Genomic DNA, 27,468 nt, shown 5'->3' on the forward strand with positions numbered 1-27,468 from the left:
CCTATTTAGCAAGCTGAGATATGGTCATTGAGAACCAACATAACAAGACAGCCTAAATAAAATAATTAAGGAAATCATATTTAAAACAATCTCTGAACTCTGACATGAACAAATAACCATTGAGCAGCTCTCCCTTCTACCTCCTTTTCAAAACAGCAGTTTTATACTCTTTATACATTTCCGTTACAGAAACCATTACCATATGAATTACCTAACAGAGGAACAGTTATTTTGCTTGTCCTGTCCAACCCACTCCATAGAGCAACTTTATTTGACTTCCACATTAATCTACATAGGGTTACCACAAGAATCGATCCTAACAAACACCTTTTTCCTTTTTAAAGGAGAAAAGGAAACTTTCCACAGTTCTCATGGTTTCCAGCAGGGACAACAGCTTTCAGCCACCAGTTTTTAGTATGACACATTCAAATGATTTGTATATCCCAAAGTGCAGTGCATTAGAGAGACAGAGACAAAAATAATTCTATCTGAAATACATGAATAAATCATTCTTTTGAGCATGGTGATGAATGCAGTATTTTACAATTTCCAAACCAACTCTCTAAAGCTCTACTAAAACAAGTGTGTTTGTTCCAAAAGTGATCTCTGTACCTTTCAGGAGAACCATGGTGGATTTTTTTGGAGGAAATGTCAAGTTTAGACACCAAGGACTGGAAGCTAATGACCAACCATTTTATTCTGGTATGAGTGTGCACCAAATACTGATGTTCACAGGCAGGAACAATTTCCAATAATTAATTGGAAAAATATCAGCCTTCATTGCATTTGCTTAACTTTGGTCAACAGCAATGTTAATCTTGCAAGTGAACTGAGAGACAAGACAAAGCCTATACATGTGAGGTTTTTATATATTATTCAGAACTGCTGAAAAGCATGGAAAGCAAGACAAGAAAAATGTAATTATAACATGGCAGAGCAATTCTGCTAAGGAAAAAAAAACTAACCGAAAAAACCCCCACACACTTGTATTACATCAGTTACTTCAACTGAAGAGTAAATGTAGGGGTAAATAGAATTGTTCACTTCTTACTTGGGCAAAACAGACTTGTGCATCACTCACTTCCTTAACAAAGTGCCAAACAGCCTGTTCTCTTCTTTGATTTTTTTTTAATGTGGAACTGCATACTATTTTTCTCTAAAGTTCACCCTTTCCAATATATTAACCCCTTCAAAGCAATGAAACAGTTTGTGTCTCTGAATATCTGCTAATTGGAGTATAATTACAGCTGTCTATGAGCTATGACTATAATCAGACTTTGGCCAAAATATTTGAAAGAAATCTCCAAGAGAAATAATAACAACTGGTCACATATATAATATCATATTTAATAAAACCAGTATTTAAATATAAAATAAGATACAGCAGGTTGGCTCAAATAAATAGGACTGATTAATTCTGTTCTGGGCACTACAGATCAATGTCCTGTTCACCTTCTAAGACAGTGATTATTTTCAGCATTAACAGGAATTTTAGTAAATCTGCTCCTTTTCTTTGTGTGACAAAAACAATGGGTATCAGAAAGAAGCAAAATTAAAAGAATGTGACAACCTTAGGTTTTATGTGTTGCCTAAAGCCCTTTCAGAGCCACCAAAATCTGTCCCCAAAAGCCTGTGACACGTGGATAATCTAGATATTACAGTAACAATGCATTGATATCACTGATCAGATCTCCAGAGAAAAGAATTCAAATAGTTTGAAATATTTGGCAATATCTTCTAATAAACACTGAAAGGACTAGGACTCCCAATATATTTACCCTCACTGAAACGCAAACTGGCAAATGCTAAAACTGGGGGGAGGGGAACCTTTACAACTGAAAGCAAGAGCTGAAATGGTCACAGTGCAGATTTTTGTTTCTTTACTTTAGTAATCTACAAAGACATCTGTGCCATGGTTTTCACACTTTGAGGGTACCATTTATTTCAAAAACAAGCCTTAAATGTTCAAAAACAAACATTATGTATTAATGCCTGAAAGAGCCTTTCCTTTGTTTACATCCTCCTGATTTTCTCCAAACAAATTATTGTTCTCCAGCCTCTCCTACAGTCTACATTGACCTATGTACACCAAGCACTTCAAGAGGCACTTCAACCATATGGGATAGTTCTAATAGGTAGGACCACTTTCACTGTCTGGGAGAGTCATTCATGGAATTAAAAAAGACAACTTTGTCTCAAGAGGAAGATACATTCCAGAGATTACTCCAATTCAAACAGAGAGCTCTTACACGACAGAGAGCACATGCTATTTTTAGGATGAATATGCATCCTGCCACCAAATCCAAGCTAGAATACCTCGTCTCCCTCCATGTTTAAATCTTGTGTAGACTCTATTGTGTACATAAAGGGACTCTAATCACTTATCACCTCCACCAGAAATTTTCATGTGAGTCCTATAGAAATCAATTGTTTTTCTACAGTTCATCTACCCATTGAAAAATGAAGACAACCCACCTTTCAGTCTCCATGACTGGAAAAAGAAATGGTGAGCAGTACATTGTGCAGGCCTTTAGATTAATGAATCCATGCATCTAGGGCTGCACCAGTGGATCCCCAAGTGACAACATTCAGCTGGTGCTTGAACATAACCTTTCCTACTCACTGCAGGTGTGAGAGGACTGTAGTCCCACCTGGGTCGCTCCAACCAACCTACAGCTGAATCATGTCAGTCACCACTGTTACAGAGCCCATACTTAAATCCCAGCACCCAGAAATGATACTGCTGGTACCCGAACTTTAATCAATAGTCTCCACAGAAAAAAGAATAATAGCAGTTTCAATGTACTGCATGGTATGGTTTTGCTAAGAACCTATGATTTTTTTTTACACAAGCTAAAAAGAATATTGATTTCTTTCAAGTCCACTGCACACTAAATATAATTTCCACTGTTGCTATTTGAGATATGAGATAAAAATGCCATCTTTCTCACTAAGAAAAGAATCAACAAGTCTTTCCTGAAGCAGAAATGCCTAAGGCTATTTAGCATATTTCAAACAATCTTGGCAGCTGGAGGTAGCCAAAAACATACACTAATTCATGAAAAAACATACAGAAAATTCACTTTGGTGCCAGCCAAGCTTAGGGTATGTTCACTTTTCACTGTGGACTGCAAGACATTGCCAATCTAAAACATCCACAGTGATAATTAACATTAAAACTCAGTGCTTCACCTCCAAGTTACAAACCATGGAAAAGCCGTAAAGCAAAAAAAAAAAAAAAAAAAAAAAAAAGACTCTGAGTAACTTCAGGAGGTTCACCAAGAAGTGCAAAATTCTGCACTTGGAGTGGAAGAGCTCCAGACATCTATCTGAAAAGCAACTGTCTGAAAAGCAACCTGTGGTGATCCTGGATGCTAGGCCAGATATGAGTCAACAGCGGGTTCACACCAGCAAACTCCATGCTGGCCCAACACTAGGAAGAAAGTGGCAAAGTGGCCAGAAGAAAGAGGGAAATCATGCTCCACTAACCCCTGATGAGGATACACGTTGAGCAGTGAGCAAGAATACAATGCTCTTCCACAAGTGACTGAACTAGATTATGACAAAGCTAACCATTTTTTTAAGACTGATAATTTGAAGCGAGTAATTCTGCACATGGCACACAATTTTTCTTCCAAAAAATGCAACTGTGCAAATTCTTCAGCCATAGTCTGTTCCTTCATAGCGGGTTAATCTTTCAGGTTTGTCCTCAACCAAAGAACTCTGGGATGCTCTTAACAGGAATCACCAACTACAGGAAGACTCCACATCAGCTCAAGTATTTACCTAAATGTTCTACACATAGCTCAAAGACCCCTCTGTGTCATTATAACACTGTGAACTTTCTGGAATCTGTAAAAGCCTAATTTAGGAAGACAATATCAACCTAACAAATAAGCACAGACCCAAATGGGCAAATGAAGAGGAAGAATTACTGTTTTCTTAAGACATACATTTTTTTAAGGTTCTGGTAGAGACAACCCTGAAAAGTATCTATAACAAAGAAAAATTATTTAAGGGCTAAAACTTTGTTATTGACATTCATGAAATATCCTGTAATTTTTTTTTTCCAAGACATTTAATTATACCTTTCACACTACTCATGCATTGAAAGATCTTCTGGTTAGCATTAATTTGAATTCTATTGCCACATAAATTAACACAACTTAGACACATTTATCAGCCCTTTAAATAACAAAGTGATGTGTCCAGGCAGCATATTCTTGAAAGGAGAAAAAGACATACAATTAAAACCTGAACCGCAATTACTTTTCATTTCAGAAAGTTAAAAAGTAGCCTAGAGCAAATTACCTCCAAGAGAAAATCTGGAGAGCAGTTTTGCTTCAAGCAAAGACTTAACAGTATTTAAAAGAAAACAATATACAGCATGAGTAAATCATATAGCAGACAAAAGGGTCAAAGAAAAATAAATGGGTTGTACTCAAGTTAGTATAAATCTGAATGTATTAAGCTCCTAAGGAAACTTGCAAAGACAGTATTAAGGTCACAGTATTCAACAGGGTAATTTTAACCCTGATTTTAACCTTGCATTTAATAAATCATATTATGCATTAGAATTTTCAAGTAGATTTCCTAACTTATTATGCAAATGAACAAAATGGTAATTCTAAATAGCTGTAGTAGCTACAGAAAATCTGGTTCCTTGGTTAAAGGATAGCATATGGTTTACTGATAAATAGAATTGCATTAAACCCTAAGAAAACTGACTAACAAATCCACATGATTTTATGTTGTGGTGAACCATGGCCAAAGCCAGGGTCAGCCAGATCAAGTAGACCCAAAGGTCCACTGGTTTGATACTGCCACAGCCCAAAAGCCCTGAGCGCTCACAAGGCTGTGAAAAACACATAAATCCGTGCCTTACCATTGGCCACAGCCCTCCCTGCCCTTATTTCTCATATTTGGTTGTATTTCCAGAGAGATGTGTGTTCTTCAGTTGTTAAATAGGTCCTTGTTATCCCTCCCCGCCTACCACTTCTCCCATTTGCTGTAATTCCTTCTCCCTGGCTGATGTTCTATTGGTTACTTTGTGTTTTCCACGCCTGTTTCATGGGGGTACAAGACTCCTCCAAGCCATGCAGCTTCGACTTGGTTCTGTGGATTTTTCCCTGCAATAAACCCCTTCCTCCACGAAGGAGTCCCTCCACTCTTTTCCTACCTCCTTGCGTGCCTTCGACACCGGTGGGCAAGGTCATCCCGAGCAGATGCTTCGCTGGCCCTCCCCTGCCGCGATCAGTTTCCATCTGTCCTCGCTCGAGGCAGGCAGAAGATTGCTCAGTGCCTGGGACATCATGCTAGCCATCATGGCACCATGGCAATTTTACCTCCCAGAAACTTTTGTGCGAAACTGAAGAATGTACTTACATTTCCTGACAGCAGTAGGAAAATCTAAGCTTTGTAGATTCTAACAATTCTGAATATGGTAGATGGAGTTCAGCCACATTTTCATCTTTACCTACTGTTGTCCTAAAGAACGAAGCCCGCAATGGTATTGAATCTGTGAAGATTTAGCACACTTGAAACTTCCAGAAAGGTTTCTGGGTGCGTGCTAAGATAAACTCTTCAAAAAAAGTTCTTGCAGTAGCAGGGGTTATAAACTACATTCTCACACTATATACAATGTGGTACTGAAGACAAAAGTGTCTAGGGTTACTGTACAAAGCAGTTAGAACAAGCAGATGCAGAGATTAAGACAAATTAATAGATTTATAGATGCAGGATAGGTGTAGAGGTGAGGCACTGGAGCAGGTTGGCCAGAGAAGCTGTGTATCCTCCTTGAAAGTGTTCAAGGCCAGGCTGGATGGAGCTTTGAGCAATCTGGTCTAGTGGAAGGCGTCTTTAAGGTCCCTCCCAACCCAAGCCATTATACAATTCTATGAGATTAAAATCATGACTCAAATCACAAACAAAATATATACATACATACATATATTTTTCTGGACTTACAATATGTACATAGAGTACAGAGAGTACAGTTATGCAAAGCCATGCACCCAGATCCAATCCCACTCCAGCTGGTGCCAGGTTCTCAACAGACTTCATTGGATACTAAGTCACAATTACACAAATGCTTTTAACAACCCACCAGGATTTTAAAGATGGTCTTGTTGCTCTTTTATAGAAACACAGACCTTAGTGTCCTAACAAATCTAAGTAATGCATTTCAGTTTTTTAAAACCTACCAGAGTAAAAAAAAAAAATTAAATTTTAAAAAATTCTATTATTTAGTCACTACCATTTCTCATGAGAGGCAGCTGTCATGTCTTCAAAGGTGTCATAAACCATCAGAGACCCCCAGAGTTCCCCCTGACTAATTTTTGGGGCCTTCCACCAGAGGACTGCATGTGATCCACAGTGTTACATCAGACAGTGTAAAAGTGCCCCCCCAGTAAGGGAAGGGTTGTCCAAGAAACCTGAATGTTTATTAACCCATTGAATTTTGTGTTTCAGGGGCTTCCCCCACTCCCAACTGATCAAGATGGAGACCATCACTTCAATCAATGGACACCAAATAACCACAATCAAGCCTCCTTGGTAGATGGGTAGATATCTTTCCTCTCCACTATCTACTCTTACCCTTTCTTTCTCATTCTTTCTTTTCCTTATGTATTTTCTTAAGTGGTATCTTTATACTTTCATACTGTTATATTACTACAGACAGAAAATAACCAAAATGGCTACATACCTCCTTTCCATTGCAAGTACATCAATCTAAAATAATCCCTACATAAACATATATATATATATATATATATATATGCTTATGTAGTCAGTGTCATTTCACTCTAATCTACTGCAAGACATCTATTAACAAGAATCTCAGTCACTCTCACCTGCAGGGGTGAGTCATAACAAACAGTAAACTTAAAAACCTTATGATAATATGTTAACCTGTTCTTCAACCATGTCTGTTAATATTAACATATTTAACTGGGACCTTACCCTGGAAGGACACCAGGCTTCCCCAAAACTCAGAAACTCCTTTTCAATAAAATGGTGCAGAAGTAAGGACTCTTCAAATTTAAAAACAACCTTTGCCCTGCACCTGAGGGTCATCTACAGATCAGTTAATCAAGTCCAAGATGATTCTGAGTCACATCTGTGTCCTTTAATGACAGTAAAAGAATGGTACTAAGGGACAATCCCAGGTCTTGCACTCCTGAGATTCAATGGATATACACACAGACAACAGAAAGAACTTGGCAAAGAGTACCAAACAAGTTGTGGTTTTGGCTGGACACCCCTTTTTTTTTTTTTTTAATAAAGATTCCTGGAACTTAAGGAGTAGCAAGTACTGCAGATAAAAGCCAAGTATCACTACAATCATGTCAAGCATCAAACAGAAAGGGAACAATTGTTGTCAAGGAAGGAATTCTGTGTCCTTATTTCTTTCGCCAGCAGTGCTTGGATCTACATATTCCTGATGACTCTGAAGTCTGAGCAGGGAGTACTACTGCCAGAGAGAAAAATGCTGAGAATTTAAAGCTTTAGTGTCCTGCTTGACACAGATATGGAACAGTTGCCTTCTGGCAAGAGTTAAAGCTGGTATGGAAATTTCACAAAAGGAATTAAAAGATGGTCTGGAAAGTGGCCAAGAGGAGATCAAAGGAACTTTAGCAGTATGAAGACACATACCAGAAGCACATGAAAAGGAACTTCAAGACAGACCATTAGGTTTAAGAGTTAAGGTTACCCATCTGTTGCCTGGGTAGAAGGCTGTGTGAACCAGGGGAAAATGTGAATTACTCTTGTAAGATATTTAGTCCAAAAATATTCATGCTCTCTTACATACTTTCCAGTCTTGACCACATGTCAGATGTCTAGAAAAACAGATGTATTTTAGATTCAGCCCAAATTTTGAACTACAAGAACTGATCAACATGTCCTTCTTCCTGTTCTTCAAGTGTGGTGTGTTACTGGACCTGAGATTCAGACTGGGGAAAAAGACTATCTGATAGCCAGTCTGATGGCTATCTGTGAGTTAAAAGATCTTAAATACAGATAAACTACAGCTCATGTCTTAGATCACATTTATTGTTGTAAATATCTAATATAGGCATGAGTAATCAGTTATTTTACAGAAACACAACATCAAAAGTGGACAGTTTTTAAAGCAGCTAGCTTTGAGAGCAGAAATGGACCATCCACGGATATGATCTGGGTCGCCCCAGAGTTGAAAAGAGGAGCTCTGGGGATTCTGAGTTGGATAAATACTAAAGGGAATGCTGTACTACTGCTTTTAAGAACTAACATATTTTACAGGAGGTTACACAGGTGTTTTATCCCGTCTCTACCTTAGCCCGGTGTGCTACTACTGAACTCTGTCAATAAACTCTGTTCATGCTTCCACCAATAGGAGCAGTTTGTGAAAAATAAAATTGGAGAAAGGAGAATCTTTCTGTGCTCCATCAGGTTTCTCTGCAGGCCACAAAACAAGGAACTGAAAAAGCAAAGACTTTTTACATAAACTCACAAGAACCACCACTTACAAGCTAAAACACAAGACTTCAACAAATTCTTTGTGCAGGACATGTAAACAGGTGAAGTTACTATTTTTATGAGAAAAAAACTGTTCTCAAGTTGCTTGAACTGTGCAGCAGCTCTCCTAGTATCAGGTTGAACCCATAATGGCATGTCCTAGTTGAAATGTTTAGGTATCTCTTGCTGTCACATGTAGTCAATCTCATCTAGCTACTTGTATTTTTTTTATACTCGGGCATTAGCACTATTTCCCTAATATATCTTGCCATGCAAAGTCCTACAGGGTTTCACTTATACATTAAAATCTCGGATTTTGGAGTCACAATTTCTGGACTGCAGTGCAAAACCGACAAAGGCAAAGTACAGGAGACTCTGGTAAGTTCCTTTATTCCTTCCCTCAAGTTCAATTATTTGGGTTCTGTTACTATGATAGAGTATGTCTGTGCTCATATGTGGAGATATACTCACAGCTTTTTACCAGCTAGTCTCATAGTTCAATGCCTCAGAAAGCCTCGGGCAGCCTAGAGAGGCAGCACGGGCAATCCGGCACTTCAGTAGCTCTAAAAGCGGCAAATGGTAGCTGCAAATCTAATACCACCAGCAGAAGCAAAGAGGGAGAAATAGAGCTTCTGGTTTGCCTAACTTCTGCAATTAGAAGCTTTCAAACAGAAAACAGAAACACACAGATGTTTGCAGAAAGGGGTGCAAAGCCAAAGAGGGCAGGTCCCCCCTTGGTCCTTTCTTTTATTCGGAGAAGGGGAAAGGGGAGGACTGGGGGCAGAGCTGGGGTGACCGGCCAATCAGACACTGCTAAAGAGTTTGAGTTACAGTTGGTTTTGCCTGCTCTTGGAACAAAGGAGTTCAGAACACATGGCAGAGGCAAATGTCTTGGGGAGGGGGAAGGGAAGCTCGGAACAGGCAGCAACAATTCCCTATTTTTTTTTCTTTAAAGCTGGGTTGTAACTCTTAGTAACTTAAAGTACATAGAACAGTAACAAAACAGCAGTGCAAAACATAATTGGAATCTATCATCCCTACAACTCGACAGGACTTAGGTTGCCCTTAAACTAGTTCCCCAGTTAAAACTCAGGGGGTTAGTCAGGACATCTATGGTATAGGGCATCAGGACAAAGATTTACAAAATACAGTGCAAAATGTGAGTGTAAAGCAGTGCAACTTAACTTAAGGGATTAACATCAAAATCTGCAGTAGGGAGTTTACTTGAGGGTGCAAAATCAGGATCTTTTTTACGGTGTCTCCTCCAGGAGGCAGTTTTAACCTCCTTAACTTTTGAGGAAGTGACATAAGGTTTTACCCATTTCCCTGGGATCCACCTCAGTCCTTGAGGGGTAGATACACTGGCATACCCACATCCCCAAGTTACAAGTTTGTATGGTCCTTGGATTTTTTGAGTCTCTGGGTCCCGGATCAGGACTTCTGGACTTTCCTTCAGTTTCTGTCTCCCAGTGTTCTGGAAATGACGGTAGGTGGGAGGGTTCGGATCCTCAAAGGTGCTGTTCAGGAAGTTTATGGTAAGCAACCGCTTGCTGAGTCTGAGGACAGGTGAGTTGAGTTTAGTGGTCCCTGACTGTTGTAGCAGCATTTGCTTGAGGGTTTGATGGGCACATTCAACAATGCCTTGTCCAGTTGGGGAGTGGGAAATACCTGTAACATTCTGAAATCCCCACTGCTGATGAAAGTTTTTAAACTCCTGGGAGGTGTAGGCAGGTCCATGATCAGTTTTTATCTCCTCAGGTATACTGAGCACAGCAAAAGCTTGGACAAGAGGTTTTTCAACGTCTTTATCCTTTTCACCAGCATGTGCAGAGGCATACATAGTACCAGAGAAGGTATCAATAGAAACATGAACACGTTTTCATCTCCCAAATTCAGGGAAATGTGTGACGTCCATCACCACACTTCACCACTATTAATGCCTCTGGGATTGACCCCCATGCCCAGTGATGGAAGCTGTAGCTTCTGGCAGCTGGGACATGTTGCCACTATTGCTTTTCTCTGTGTCTGCGATAGATGAAACATGCGGATAAGAGCAGGAATATTTTGATGGTACATGGCACGGCTCAATTTTGCCTGTTTAAAAACTTGGAGGAGCTTTGGTAAGTCGGCTGATAAAACTGTGTCTGCTGGCATAGCCAGAGCATCAGCTCTATGATTACCCTCTGCAATAAATCCTGGCAGGTTTGTATGTGACCTCACATGCATGACAAAATAGGGACGCTCTCTGTGGGAAACCAGATAAATTAGCTTTGAGAGCAAATCATAAATTTTTTTGTTGGAGATTTCTTTTAGGAGAGCATGCTCAGCTCTAGCAGTTAACTCCAGCTACATATGCTGAGTCTGTGACCAAATTAAAGGGTTCTTTGAGCCTCTCAAATGCTCTAATGGCAGCTGCTAGTTCAGCTACTTGTGGTGATCCCTGGATTACTTTGATGACAGATTCCCACTTTTGCATCTTTGGGTTTTTCCATGTGATCACGGACATTTTACTTTTTCCTGAAGCATCTGTAAAAATGGTAATCGCATCGAGGGGTTTTCTACTTTGAATCTCTCAAGGGAGGAAAGAGAATTTCAGATTAAACATGTCATGTTTTGGGTAATGACTGGAGATTTGGCCTGAGTAACTATCTAATACAAATTGTAAATTTGTATTATTTTGAAGTAGGTGATCTAATGTGTCTGTTGTTACAGGTAAGTAGATGCATGCAAAGTCACATCCTGCCAGGGTGCGGAGCCTTGCTCTACCCTTCATGATAATTTTTGCCATTAGTTCTTGTGGCTGTGTGATGGTTTTAGGAGGTTGGAGTGGAAGGAATACCCATTCAGTTATGATGAGGGGTTCCTTCTGTTCTTTGTCCCACTGAAATATGAGGCCGTGAAAGTGTGGTACCTTCCCTAGAATGACAAGCTTACAGGGTAGGGAGGGTTTGTCTGGTAGAAATGATCTCTTGTATCTTTTTGAGAGACTGCCTTGCCTCTTCTGTCAGGGATCTAGGGGATGCTGGACCACCTTCCCCTTTTAACAGGTTTGCAATAGGAGCTACATCCTCTGTGGTGAGTCCTAACCAGGACCTTAAATACTTCAGTGTCCCACAGATCTGTTGCACTTCCTCTAGTGTTTTTGGGTTATTATTAATGGTGACGGGTGTTGGGGTGATAGAGGTTTCTGTGATTTTGAGTCCAAGGTATTTCCAAGGGCTTGTTCACTGCATTTTTTCTGGTTGTAATTCAAAGCCCTTGGCCTCTAGGGCCTCAATCACCATGTTAAGTGTCTGCTCGAGATACTGATTATTGGGAGCACATAACGGCACATCATCCATGATGGCTTTCTCTGATTTAGCACAGATAGGAGATAGAATTTTAGCAATATACTCTTGGCAGAGAGTTGGGGAATTTTTCATACCTTTGGGAAGCACAAGCCAATGGTAACGTTCCATGGGAGTCTCATGATTAAGAGATGGCACAGAAAATGCAAATCGAGGGGCATCTGCAGGGTGGAGTGGAACATGAAAGAAGCAATCTTTAATGTCAAGAACAGCTAAAGCCAGTGTTGTGGGAGCATTGAAGGTGATGGCATACCTGGTTGAAGGGGACCCATGTCTTCAATAACCTTATTGATTTCTCTAAGATCTTGGAGGAGCCTATATTTGTTCTTTCCTGGTTTTTGTATTACAAACACAGGAGTATTCCAGGGGCTATTAGTTCGTACAATATTCCCTTTAGCCAATTGTTCAGCTACTAATGTTTTGAGTGCCTCTAAGTTTTCTTCTTTTAGCGACCACTGGTTAACCCACATTGGTTCATCTGTTTTCCAAGTTAGCTTTTGTGGTTGGTGCTCAGCTCCAGCGGCCGCACGGGAAAATTTTGTGTCTAGGGGTGATATCAATTTTTGTTCCCCACTGAGATATGGCATCCCTTCCCCACAGGGTGAATTTGGTGTCTAGGACATATGGACGAAGTGTCACTATTTGTCCTTCAGGACCTTCAATCTGAATGGTGTTTTTGGATTGCTTCAAAATTTGGGTACCTCCAATCCCTTGTATGATGCCCTGAGATTGCAATTCCCACTGCACAGGCCACTTATCAAATGGAATGACCGACACATCAGCACCTGTATCTATCATCCCCATGATACTGATTTTATGTGATCTGTGATGGAGCTTACATTCTACTACAGGTTTATCATTTCCCAAAACCTCCGTCCAACAGATGGCTGGGATATGACCATCTGTGGGCAGGTATTTGGGCAGTGGAATGGCCTGTGCAATGACTTGACCCTTTGCCATAAAGTACAGTGGATATATACATTGTACAATTAGGTTAGAACACCCATTCTGATCCACTTTCATGAGTGTGGGTGTAACCTCTATCCCAGCAGGTGTTTCCCAAGTGTCCCCAATAATAAAAAGGTATGTAAAGTCTGGCATGTGATCCACATTCTGGAATGAGATGGGTATCACAGTCTGTTTGTTGTTGTTGAAATGGTGTGCTTTATCACAGGTTACCTTAAACCTGAGTCCAGAAGTCCAAGTTGCTTTGTCTGCAGCCCTATTTATGTCGGAACGCGGAGCTGTTAGGACGCGTTGAGTCGCTAGTTTCCCTGCTGTTGACCTGGGGAAACAGTCTTTGGAGAGTTTTTATCAGCAGTTATAATTGCTCTGCAATTGCGAGCTACATGTCCCTTTTTCTGACAACGATAGCATACAAAGTTACTTCGAGATTGAGTTTCCCCTGTACCCATAGCATTCTCCACAAGCTCCCCCACCATCCCCACTTTTTTCAAAAAGGGAACAGCTGTGTTCAGCTGCACCTTCTTTGTACAGACTTCAAGGATGGATTCAACAGTCGGAGGAGGATGCAAAGGAAGAGCAAGGATGACTTATTTGCAAGCATCATTCGTATTCACTTGGAGCAGTTTGAGTAGGAGCACTTGTTGGAGGTCAGGATTAGGGACCTGGGAAAAGATAGCTTTGCACAAACGGTTATAAAAGTGAATAATATTTTCATTTGGCAATTGTTTGATGTTGGTATAATGAGATGTAGGAGTCTGAGATGGTAGTAATGTTAAGGCCTTTTCAGCAGCATGTGTGATTTCAGTAAGAACTGGATGAGGGATAAGTATTGCTTGTTTTTGGGGATTTGCAATATTATTGTCATCAGATAAAAGGTCTAATGTGATATAATTATTGTCACAGTCCATGTAATTATCTGGAGTTTGCCACAAAATTTGCAATAAATCAGATAAAATTATTTTCCATTGTTGTTTCCACAACACAAAATCACCAGGTGTGAGAAGAGTTTGCATTATTGTAATTAAATCATGAGGTACAAGTAAGTGAGTTGCAAAAGTAGCACTTAAAAGGCTCTTTAAAAAATTACTATGCATACCAAACTCCTTAATTGCCTTGCACAAATCCTTAATATTAGAATAACGAAAAGGGCGTCCAGCCATGGTTAGCTGTTGTGCTAGTACGAGAGAGTGCAGTAGTAGCAGCAGCAGTTACTTCCTGGTAGCCATGGGTTCCCAGATTTAAGGGGGTACTCACACGACTGTGGGAACCTGGGGTTGGACAATGGGAAGCAGGGGCAGGGAGTGGAGGGGCAGGGATGGGGAGTGGAGGCAGGGACGCAGCAGGAGGAGGGGAGGGGTTGGGGGCGGGGTTGTGGGAGGCAGGGGCGGTACTTGAGCCATGGGTGGGAACAGAGGGAGGGGTGAAACACGATGCTGTGGGGGCAGGGTTTGGGGCAGGGACAGGTTCCAACACGGGAGTGGGAGGGGATGGGGACAAGAAGGGATTTGTGAGGTGGGGGAGAAAGGGATTGTGGGAGGTGTAGTTTGGAGATGAAGAAACTTTGCATCCGCCATTATTGGAGACAAACAAACTCGGAGAAACGGGGTTGGGGGGAGGGGGTTTTTCCCAACCTGAGAGCACGTGGCAATGGCTGTCCCTGGGAACAAAATCAGGGGAGAAGGGGTTTTTACGTGCGCTTAAAACATGAGGGCTAGAAACTGGGGACAATGGAGTGGAGAAAAGGGTTTGGAAAGGTCCTGGGACGGGCTCCGGATTCCCATCCAAGGCAGGGTGCTGAGGAAACACGGGTGAGCCAGGAGGACGATGGAACTCCTGTGCTGAGAAGCAGTCTGCTCTAGCTGTGTTTTCCAGTGTAGGGGAAGAGGGGTCAGGGACACAGGGGTTGTAAGAGGGTGTAAGGGAATTAAAAGAGGATTTCTGCGGTGGCTTTTCACGTACTGCTTTTTTCTTGGCAAAGTGTAACTTAGTAACAGGAGAGGAAAGAATTCTGAAACTGTTTCGTCGCCTGAACACCTCAGAGAGGAGAGTTTTCTCCCCCCCTCATCCCAAAATTCAGAATATCTCATGTCCTCGGAGGTCAGATTAGGAAAGTACTGAAAAAGTCATCGTACAAAAAATTGAACTAGATTTTTAGGGTATTTATGCCCAGTACAAGAAAGGTAGCTTTGAACTTGGTAGTATATTTCTCTATGGTGTGCAGAAACCTCAGATCCCATTACGAATGCAGCACCACAAACCTCAGTCCCAAATCGCAAAAAAAGAGGAAAAAAAAGAGAAAATTTGCACAGGCACCAGCTTAAGACAGAAGCCCCTAAACCAGCAGGGAAATACTCACCAGAATTCTGGATTTACCACAGGAAAGCTGGTCTGGAGGAAAAAAAATAAGCAAAAAGGGTCTTCTACTTTCCAGCCGTTCCCTCACCACGTGGTGTGGGGGACAGTACAGGCTGAGGCTCTGGGCCCGCTGTTACGCAAAAAGTAACAGCACGCTACAAAGAGCTGGCACGGCAGGATGTGCAGAGCTAACTCCAGCAGACACGCAGCTGCTGGGACACCCTAAAAGTCTCTCAAAACTGAGGTTCAGAGAGAGCACGCTGGGTGCCAGATGTGGAAATATACTTACAGCTTTTTACCGGCTACGCTCATAGTTCAATGCCTTAGAAAGCCTCGGGCAGCCTAGAGAGGCAGCACGGGCAATCCGGCACTTCAGTAGCTCTAAAAGCGGCAAATGGTAGCTGCAAATCTAATACCACCAGCAGAAGCAAAGAGGGAGAAATAGAGCTTCTGGTTTGCCTAACTTCTGCAATTAGAAGCTTTCAAACAGAAAACAGAAACACACAGATGTTTGCAGAAAGGGGTGCAAAGCCAAAGAGGGCAGGTCCCCCCTTGGTCCTTTCTTTTATTCGGAGAAGGGGAAAGGGGAGGACTGGGGGCAGAGCTGGGGTGAGCGGCCAATCAGACACTGCTAAAGAGTTTGAGTTACAGTTGGTTTTGCCTGCTCTTGGAACAAAGGAGTTCAGAACACATGGCAGAGGCAAATGTCTTGGGGAGGGGGAAGGGAAGCTCGGAACCGGCAGCAACACTCATATGCACAAACAAATTTCTCAATGAAGATTTTTAGATCAAAGGTACTTAGCAAGAGGGACATTAAGGACTTCGAAATATTTGCAGCATTTCAGGAAAGGAGACTGCCAAACTGAGTATATTTTAAAGAAAACAGTGTAAATTCAACTGCTAACAATAATATGACTGAGTTCAGTCATTAAAATGTAAAATATAGGAATAGCTTCCTGTGCTAAACTTAATATAACTACATCCATCACGTCTCATCTGTAATAACCAGCCTGATGTTTGCTCTGTGGGGTCCAAATCACTAATCCTTCCCATTTACAACTTCCTGGCTTTCAGGAACAAAAATAATTTTCTGTCTAAATATACTTACACTTAAAAGTCAGAAATGAATCCCTTTGCAAACAACTCTCCACATTGGCAATCGCCTTTGTTAGTAATTATTTATAGTGCAGAAGCATCAAAGCTTTCTGCTTTCACATTTAACATTACTACTATTACTACCATTTCCCAGGTACATCCAGGACAGCCGCCAAACATTTTTCCAGTGTACTTATAGTTGGTATTTCCTCCCTTCCTTCTACTGTGCATAAATATTGCAGAAGCCTTATAATAAGGTGGTTTTGAAGGAGCACAGCAGTAAACTTCACTACTCTGTAAGTCTTTCCCACACTGACCAAACCGGTGCACACTGAGCAGGTCACAGGGAGCAGCAATGGGACCCTGATGACAGATGGCAACTTTGCACCAGCAGAAGACAGCACTGCCCACGGCCACCCGTGCTCTCAGGAGCAGGCAGCTGTGGTGGTTCCCTCCCTGACAGCAAAGGACAAATATAAACCAGGCCAAGTCTGCTGACATTTTCTGAAGAAGCCTCAGTTGGTGGGCTAACCATCCCCTCTTTCCCTGCTGCTCTGATACTTCCCCTGAAATAGGAGAGGCTCCAAGAGCAGCAGGGAAGGAAAATGGGCATCCCAAGCTACAGACTCCTCTGGAGAATGGGCAATTTGCTGACAATAATGGCAACCATGTCAGTTTCAAACCAAATCCCAAATTTTAAATACCTTGAAATTAACTTGAAGGTATGAAGAAGTAAAAGATATTGTCAACAATCTAAACAAAAAACCAGGGAAAAATCAACACAACAAAGAGCTGTTTGTCTGTACCCTCTACAAATCACACTCAGCAGTAATTTCTGCAGCACAGCTCAAAGTTATGGCAACTAAAACCTTTCACTTGGATGTAGTGTGAATTCTTGCAGACAGTAAATCTTGAAGTTTTAATATAATTGGCTGAGTTGAAGTATCATTGCTGCTAATATATGCAACTTACTTGTCTTAAAACTAGCACCTTTTGTAACATTTACATAGTAACACAAAAGGCCTCTGCTCTGTTTTCTTCATCTTTCTGAAATGCATGCGGAAGCACAGAAATGTCTACTCTATCAAGTAAGCACGCATTTAATCCTGGAAAATAAAATCCACATTCAAGGAAACAGTTTGTCAGAAAGCTGCAGCTCATCACCACCATAGAGGAAAATCAGAAATTCAAGGACACTGCTTCTCACACCATGGTGTAAGGAAAATTTTGCTCCAGTCACAGCCAAGTCTCACTCCCCTGACCAGCAAACACTGTCACACATAGACCAAAACAGACTGTCAGTCATACAGGACTTGAAGGACAGTGCCCTACATACCAGCTCTTACTGTCTCCCAGTGCTGAAACTTCTCCATTGCCATTCCAGTACTTCGAGATTCACATTTCAAGCACAGCAACTGGGAGGAATACAGACACACCAGAAACATGCAGTAGCAGTCATCCACAAAACTTCTGTGAGTGTAACACATACCGTAACACAAGTGCACACAACATGCACAAAATCATATTCATATTGCACCTGAGCAATGAGAATAACCATCATCCATAGGACCACTACTTGACTCTTAGTAAGGCAATCCAGGAAATTCTGTAAGATGTAATAATTCACATCTACCTATTTCAAAGAGACTGCATATGTGAATTCTGCTTTGAGCTTCACTGCTGATTAAAGAGAATATACTTGACCTAAATCTTCCATTCAAAAGAAGACTACAGAATACACATCTGACTTCATCTTGTACCGGTTATTCCCACATCACAGATCTGCATGCAGCAATAAAAGATATCAAATCAAGCAGGGTGTCAAACTAACATGTATCATTACAAGAGTCATGTGCTACCTTGGCAGCCAATTCAGGCCCACACTCACCAGACCACTGTGCCTACTTGTTGACTTTTTCTACTTAATTATTATTACTGAATTTATTAGTTGAAGTTTTCTTTTTATCACAGCACAATGTAGAAATAAAGACATTCTATCAGAAATTATTTATGAAATAATAACAGATCCTGATTTACAGCTATACACTTATTAAAGACCTCATTCCAGGTTCTGTCAAATTGATACCTCTCAAACAGTACAACATGATGTTTTTTTGGCTGGATGAAAGTTTAGAAATAAATTATTGATAATTGGTGATCAGCTCACTGATTGAAAATTATTTTTAGTTTCTATTTGAAGTGTTCATTTAACATCTTAGAATCAGGAGGAATAATATGGAGTCATTAAAAATTGAGGAAAAAAAATAAACAATCATTTAATTCAACTCTGATGATCTTTATTTCTACTAGAAACCGGCCCAGAAACTGGTAGAGCATGTTATGGCTGCCTTTAATGCAAACACTACTACCACAGGCAGCATTAACCTCAGAATTTATGCAAATGGTGGTTTTTTGTAGAGTCATTAACTATTTGCAACACCTGAGTCACGGAACAACAAAAGCACTGCAAACAGGAAGAAGTAAGGTAACACTAAGCAATAAGTTCTAAACAAACTTGAGTTGAACTGGAACTAGAGAAAAATAAACCAACTCTTAGTCTTTTACTTTCTTCTGTACTCTAAGTAAAACACATAAATGTCATTATAACACAGATGTTTGCACCCTTTTCTTCTCTTTTTTGTAACAGATCGATCAGTGAATATGAAAGAAAAAAACACTGCTATATTTAACAATACAGATTTATTACGAATCTCATCTCTATGTACATTTGTATTACTTGTCTTTAACTGGCAAAATACAGTCTGCTTTCATTTGCATTCAAGTAATAACAAAAACAGGAACAAGAGTTTTTCAGCAAGGAAATATTCTTGAGGAAAGGAATTCTCTTACCATATATAAAGCTGCTTTGCTAGGTGGGGGTTTTGTTCTTGGGAAAGAATTGGAGAACTTTCACCAGGAACCAGTAATATAGACCACATTCATGATTAAGGGCAAACTTAGCATTAACCTAAGAACTGTGGAAATAGTTGATCAGGAAAGTGCCTCAATATGGCTAGAAGTTCATTTAAAACCCTTTCTTGTTTAAAAAAGTCCCAGAAGTCCCCATAATAACTTGATCTAATTTTCTGAGTTTATTACCTTTCCCTGGCCAAACAACTACACTGAGATTAGCCAGCAAATACTTTGTGTTCTCTTAGCATACAGTCCTTGAGACAAAGCCTATGGTGATTAAATAAACTGTGGATGGAAAGTTTCAAGGATACAACTAGTAATGATGTAGTAGTTACACAGCATAAACAGTAAAGATGGATTACCTTTTCATGGCTGTAATAAAAGACAGCTCTTCTTCATGATAAAATATTCAGTGTTATTGTATGATGTTTCACATTTTAAACTGATGCAAGAACAACATCTATTATTCTCTAAATTCACCATTTAAATATATGATATATTGCTGAAATGTCTGAGATTTACATAGAAAACATATAGAAAATACACTGCGAAGTACAGTTTCATAATGATACATACACTAAATAAACTGTTCCCATGGTGAACAATGACACTCACTTTACCTGCACAATGTTGTTTAGTTTTACACTATTTAATACTTTTAAACTGTCAGTTTCAATTAGAAGAAGATCTGGCAGAGACAGTGAGCTTGCATGGATCATATCATATATCTATGCCTGCATTTTATCTTACACACACATTGCACTGTCCATGTCCTGAACTTCTGTTTTTAAGGCTTATATGTCACTCAATCTATTACATGTAACAGTTATATAGTTAAATATACCATAAACATTTCTATTTATGATGTTTCTTGTCTGCTGGCACCTGGAAAAGCTCCTGATTGGTGGAAGTGGGTTCTTTTTCAGCTCCATGTTCTCATTCTCATGGAAGGAGCTTAGCTGGTTTGTCATGTAGCTAATATTCTAGATTGTTCTTTTCTTTTGTTAATACATCTTATTCACTTCTCCAGGACCTCTGGCACTATACAGCAACCAAATACATTTATTATTTAGATAGTGAGTGCAAAATCGTCTGTTGATTACATATGCATGTGAAGTGAGCCAAGGTTGCCATCAGTCCCTAAGGGCAACCCACCAAAACCAATGACCCAGCATCAGAGATCTATCCCTTTGCAAACAGGGAAAATTGCAGCCCAGCTTAATCCCACTTAGTAAACCTTTACAGGGTACATGTGACACGATGAATAACTGTCATCGGGAGAGCAAGACATTAAATGAAGATCCAAACCAAGTGCATGCCTTGGAAGCATGTCCTGCACCTCAGAGTGGATCAAAATTTCCTCTCAGGATGATCTAACAACCAGACCTTAAACAAATCCCATCCTTGAAGAGGCAGGTCTTCTGAGGAGGCAGTAACAAGTTAACACTAACATGTGGGAATGCTGGGAACAGCAAACTAAGCAACTCCGAAGTCCCAGCCTAGGATCAACCATCCTAACCACAATCCTGATTTATGATTTCTTCATAAAATAGATTTGGCAAAATAGAGACAACAATCTTACGAGTGCCTAACAGACACAGTATGAATGGAGTACTTTGAATGTGTAGCTGGTACGGCATCACGACAAGAGCTGCTGGCAGTGTAATTCACACTGGCTAAATCCATACTTCCTTTTCTGGGCTTGTTGGAGTGAATTGCTGCCCCATGTCACCCATGCAGACATTGCCTTAAATATCTGTGCTGTGCAGATCCAAGCTTTGAGTAGTGCCAATGTTTGATTTTCCTGGATGCTGAACCCCACATCCAGCTACAGGTTTGAGTGAGTGAGCAAACAGATCGGGCTTCAGTGCAAGCCAGTGTGACAGCAATGCTCCAGCTCTGCCTCCATGGCTTCACCCAACTAAGCCGCATGAATAAAGATTACAAAGTCAGCAACATCACTTGGATGGAATAAACCTTATTAATCCAAATCTTCAAGGCTACCCACAACATTCATCTGAATATCACTGTGAATAAAAGAACCAAATCCGTGCACAGAAAGACATAACTGTATCCTGTTTAACAAGGGGAAAAGTTATGCTTTTACAGGGTTTACCCCTATTCTTACTCGACTCAAGGAAAAAAATAAGTAACACAAGTGACTAGACTAAGAATGAGCAACAGTTTCCAGGGAAATTCTAAAACTTTTTCTAAATGAGTTCTGTAAAAAGATTAAAATCATCAATATTCACAACATAAATCCTGAATTGCTGGAGGTTGAGAGGAAGAGTTACCTCTTATACTTTTCTTAGTAAGTAGAAATCAGTGAACTAGACTGACCAATGGTGAACCTGAGCCAGCAGAGTGTACTTGTTCACTATATTCATCCAATTAATACTTCAGGTATTAAGATTAAGATCTAATTAAAATTATATTTGAGATGTTTAAGAAAGAAAGCTCATAGATAAATTTATGTCAGATGAAATTTGATAATTTCCTCTAATCTTGATTACTGGAGAAGAGAGATACTAACTTCTTTAGTTAAGGCAAAAAGAAAAGGCCCCAAAATCTGTTTTCATTATCTGCAGAGGACTTTTCTTTAAAATCATTAGGAAAAAAAGGAGGGGTTTTATCCTCTATAATAAACATTTCACATGGTTATCATTCAGTGTGTTTTATACTGCACCAGTAATTCTCATTATTCTTCAAATAACATATTTGAGGACATTAATACACCATTAACATGATTAACTTTTTCACTGACGTTAAGCCATATAGAATCAAATGGCACAATTTGGCCATATACATGACTAGACAGTGCAGGTCAGCTTCTGCCCCACTGCACCAGTACAACTCCACTGACTCCGCTTCCATTTCCAGGCCTAGACCAAGGGAGGAACCTGTGTCTCTCCAGAAACTGGAAGTATAAACAACTTTTTATTCCTTCCTGAAACAGAGATATTCCTTAAAAAGGCAGGGATCAATTCATATGCTAGACTTGTCTGCATGCAACCTGTAATATGCCTTCAACCACCAGAGAAGCATTCCTCCAAACAAATTTGGGATCATGGAGGTGAAACACACCCTTTAACACAGTTTGGCAAGAACAGTGAATTTTGCTCATTATTTCCGTTAATTGTTAAATCAGTAAAAAACGGAGTAACTGAATAAACCTGGCAGTTGACTAAGAGTGGCACCATTGATTCCTGCAACCCACCAGGAATATAGCAACCATACCATGCAGTTCATTGCTCTGAATCAGATCCTGTGTGGCTGATCCCAAGGCCCTGAGACAGCAAAGCCTATCAGCAGTCCTGTCAGTTTTACCATTAATCTTAAGCACAGGTAACACCAAGGGAACTCTAGGACTGTAGGACATTCTCTGCCCGCTAAAGCACACAAGCCTCTTTTATGCCCCTTCCCCCCTCACTGTCCACAATATTCTTGCCCTCTCCCCCACAGACTGACTGTACAGTAACGGAGGATCATGTTTCTCCCATCCAACCCATCTTCTCTTCCCGTGCCTCTCCTCTCTCCTCAGTGCTCCTACAGTTGCTGTGGAAATAACACATTTTACTGACCCAACACCTCCTGGGCAGCTGGTTCCCACAGCTGTGGTGCAAAAGGCAATTAAGATAAAACACAGCTCAGCAATGAATCACAAGCCTGAACAGATCTCAGAGGTCATCTAGTCCATTCCTCTGCCCCACGGGAGGCTCGGCTATCCCCATGTCATTTCTTACAGACATCTATGTCACCTGCTTTTAAAAACTTCAGCGATAAAAATATCACAAGCTCCCTAGGCAATATATCCCAGTATTTCACCACCTTTGCAAAGTTCAATCTTTCCTCACAGCTCACATTTTCTAAGCCTCAGATCCTTTTCCTCTCTTTCTTTACAAGTGTCACCAGATCTTTTCTATTTTCATCACACAAAAAAGTCCATTCAAGCAGTTTGCTTCAAAAATTACTTTTGAAAGTAATCATTGAAAAATTTACTGTATATTACTGCCGGAATTAAATCACCTTTTTCCACTGTGCAACCATAACGTAATTTTAAAGACTTTAAATGACAAAATTATTCATGTTCTGCTTGTTTTAATGCTATATTGTAGTTGTGCGTATGTTACAGGAGAAGTAGGGGCAGGTAGCCACTACTGTCATATGTATGTCTATAATGCCTATTACCAGAAACAGTATAACAACAAATCAAAAAAATTTTTGATATTTAAAAACCAATTCAATTTTCCAAAGTCATGGTAAAGCCACATTTGTCACAGATAATCCCAATCTTACAAAATAATGACCTATCAAAGAGATGAAATTTGACTTTGGTCAAGCAAGCAGTTTTGTTAGGAACACATTCAGTCCTAGCGAGAGTTGAGAAAATCAGATTTGGCTCACAGCTTTCCTATACCCTGAATTCATATGTCATCTGATTGCTTGGGCTTTTTTAAATCACTGAGAAAGTAAAACAGAAAGGGAAGTAAAGCAATACTATAGTTAACCCACGTCTTCATGATTCTTGCTGGCTTTACTTTCTTCAGTGAACAGTTAGAGGAAGAAAGTACATATAAAGGTTAGAAATACCTTCTTTTGTAAATTAATTTAATCTGCTGCATGGAAGAGCAAGGACGGAGGACACCACTTACCAAGATTTTAATACTCTGAAAACAAGATAAAATTTTAGTTATTCACAAAAAGCAATGAACTGGTAGATTCTCTAATACACTGGACACAACACAGTATTTCTTCATTTTAAATGGTGGATTGCAAAAGCTAAAGAAAAACTTGGATTGGACCCAAAGAAGTGTAACAAGGTAACACATTATTGCCTTTCTATTGTTCCTTCATACAGCACTTAACATGTCACAGGACCAAATGCAAAGCCTGTGAAAGGACTGAAGGCCTTTACAGATGAGAAGTCTTAAAGTTCTTTCACAGAGCCAAATCTTTAAACAAAAAAATACAAAATCCCACAGAAGAACAAACAAAGCACATTTTAAGCACCAGTTTAACTAATGCATTCATTATGCATTTTAAACAAAGTGTATCAATGAGAAATTAAAATGTGTGATGCTCCTCTTTGAGCTGAAGGTCTCCCTGGAAAAATTTCACAGATAAATCCATTCCCTCATGATTTTGAAGATCTTTTCAAAGGTGTGGTAATGTCAGATATAACAGATGTGAAGAATTCTATTACACCTGACAAACTCTGCATTCCCAACAAGAATTACACTAGTCAGAGATGAAAAACTAACACTTTGCTACTGAGGATTTCAAGAACAGATGCCAACATATTTAATGATGACTTCTGATCACAGGAAAAATATAATATAGGCCAGCACTGGTATTTGAAGCGTATTTTGACCCATTTCAGACAAGCCCCTCCATGTGCAATGACAGAACATCCACTCCTTATGATCCAAGTATCAAGTGAAGATAAAACATGAGAAAAAATCTAACACTTGCATCAGCAGTGTCACAAAAAATACTAAAATCCTCCATGTAATTTTTAGAACACCCATGACATATAGAAGAGGAGAATACAGATTTGCAAAATCCACAAGGAATTATTTTCCTCAGATTGTAAAACTGAGAGACTTGAATGTTCAATTTTTAACATAGCTGCACATCTGAAAATCACCATGTATCAAGTACACTGCAGTAATTATACTTGCATTTTGCAGAATCTAAGGCATGAATTTACAAATTTAAACAAAGTTTCTTCAAATGTTATTACAGGTGACAAATCTCAAAACATAAATAATAATTCTGGAAAAAAAATTAACCAAAACTTCGAAACAAATTTAAAAATTGACTGAAACATGAACCAGAGTGCAAAGAATGTCCTAGAGGCAAGATTAGAAAGCAATTACACCAGTCACTGGTAACAGTTACAGTACACAGCATTTTTAATTTTTCTTCTGAAAAATCTGCCTTGTGGTCCCAGTATGACAAAATCATCCTACTGTTTTCTCTATTCTAAAAAAATTAAAATCATCAATAATCAAGAGAGCATCAGCTGATCACGTTTCAGGATGCAGCATGGGAGTATTAAGTGACTGAGCATTGATCAAATGACGACAGATTCTGGAGACTGTGTCTCCAGGAGTATTGGTTGACCCTGATGTTAAGTGTGTTCATATTATATAAGCCTACACTGGATTACTGGTTCTGCTGCTGAAAAGTGCTGTTAAAACTGCACATACAAATACATTTGCAAAGACAAGCACCTATGAACACATTTCTCCTGTTCAATCAATCTTAAAATGGCCTACTCTTAAACCAACTTTCTGGCAAGGAAATACAGACCAGTACCTGACCCAACCATTTCACTGTTCTCAAGGTAAATTCTCTCAGCATTTAATGTGTGTCACCTGCAGGAAAATTCCTTTTATGTAATAAGCTAAAAGTCACTGAATGATTTTAAATGAAGGTGCCTTTTCTTTTCTCATGTACCTTGCACAGACACAGGGGATGGAAAGAAGGCAGCAGTATTTCAAAGGATGATGCTTACATATCCCTTCTAAATGTATACAGTTCTCTAGGGAACAATCAACTCAGCAATGTCTGTAATGCTTGGGCTATAATTACCAAAATGAGATGCATAACCTTTATTACACCAGCAAACAGTTAACTTTGCAAATAATTTCTCTTACTTCAGTGCTCTCAAATCTTTCATCCTTTTTTTTTAAGTAATCAAGTGCTTCCAGTCTTCCACATTGCAGCTACTGTGCATTCAATGCCAGGTGCTGCACACCTCACTAGCAGAAACTCAGCACAATGCAAGACCTTCTCCAGCCCGTGTAGTTTCATATACTGCTGTAGCATGACAGAATGTCTCTGGGATTTAGAAAATTCAGACAGATTCTTTTGCTACATCCCACAGAAAAACGCCTTGAAAATCCCCCTGTTTAAAAAAGGAAAAAAGGAACAGCCTGCATCTCCAAACATGACAGTGCATTCCTGGCATAGAATATGCAATGCAAGAAGAGAAAAATGACAGTATTTATGTTACCTTCAGTCACATAGTTGTGGTCTCGCAGAAAGCTGTGGTTAATTTTCCGTGTGTCCGTGTCCTCGCCCATTTACAGCAGGATTACTCAGCATGCCTATCCGCAGTGGACTGATAGCATCAGCAGAGGTCGTCACAAGAGCACCATCCATGCTGCCACTGCCTAGCAGAGGCGGGGAACACACCGGGCCACTGAGCACAGCATAATGAGAGCTACTGAGGCAGCACAGATTGGGGGTGTGCGAATAACGAGCGGGGAAAAAAAAAAAAAAAAAAGAAGAAAAGAAGGGGGGAAAAAGGGAAAAAGAAGTAGCGGGAGAAAGCCGGAGGGAGAAACGGCTCCGAGAAATTACGAATGCAGAAAGCCAGTAGGGAGCTCGCGTGAAGGGAAAAGAGGCACTTCTCCCACAGTTAAAGAATAGCCCCGTCGCTTGGCCAGGTACTCCGCGCACAGGTGCCCCCGCAGCGCCGGGTGCCGGCGCCGGGCGCTGGCGGCGATGCCGGACTGCAGCGGGAGCCGCCCGCAGCGGGCTCGGGCCGCGCCGCTGTCACACGCCTGTGCTGCATCAGCGCTGGCCCCTCCCCGCCCGCCGCCCGCGGCCCAACCGCACCGCATCTGCATGGAGCAAAGTGAAAAATGACACTGCAGGTAATTATTTTAGCTCTTCTGCCGGGGCGATGGGCAAGGAGAACAACTGAGGGAGGGGGTGAGGGAGAAGAAACTTCAAGCCGATTAGACGCGTTTGCATCGACACGTAGTGCACACGAACATGCGGCCACGATTTTGTGCTAGTCGTACTGTCATCTGCAGCAAAAGCAACAGTCGTTCAATGTCAGCCTCTATAAATATTACCGAAATTGCCAAATATATGCCTGTGCAAAAGTATTCGTCAGAGGCAAGGCAACCATTCGGAGGATGTAAGATAATATAACTGTTATTTATCTTTTTTACTCCCGGTTTTGTAGATAAATGTAGAATTACAAAGTATTTAAAAACAATCTCTCTGGCTTCCCTGTACAGGAAAGAAAAGCTGGACAAAGGAAGTGTTTGCAGGTCATTGGATTTTCTTAAACCTGCTACTCTTTCAGTTCATTATCCCATCATCTCGGAAAAGCAGTGTTGAAATATGTATACTCAGAAATACAAAAATAATTAGAAGATGAGAATTACTCACTTGCATTATAAAATAAAGCTTGCTCTTTAGTCCAAATGTTTAATGGTTTATATTACAGCAAAATTATTTCAACTGAACAGACAAGAAGCTTCCTTTAGCT

General features: G+C 40.3%; 1 protein-coding gene across 2 annotated transcripts in view; it reads right to left on the minus strand.

Annotated features, from left to right (window-relative positions):
- PPP2R2C (protein phosphatase 2 regulatory subunit Bgamma) overlaps window positions 1-26,266 on the minus strand; it is a gene marked incomplete at its 5' end in the record, with an annotated part of 144,565 nt that extends 118,299 nt beyond the window's left edge. For both annotated transcript variants that reach the window (XM_082282446.1, XM_082282445.1), the window contains one exon: window positions 26,197-26,266. In XM_082282446.1, coding sequence (XP_082138572.1) covers window positions 26,197-26,266 — 70 coding nt within the window. The remainder of the gene's footprint in view (window positions 1-26,196) is intronic.
- Window positions 26,267-27,468: the final 1,202 nt, after the last annotated feature.

Source organism: Coloeus monedula (genome assembly GCF_965178545.1).
Source record: "Coloeus monedula genome assembly, chromosome: 5".
NCBI classification, from domain to species: Eukaryota; Metazoa; Chordata; class Aves; order Passeriformes; family Corvidae; genus Coloeus; species Coloeus monedula.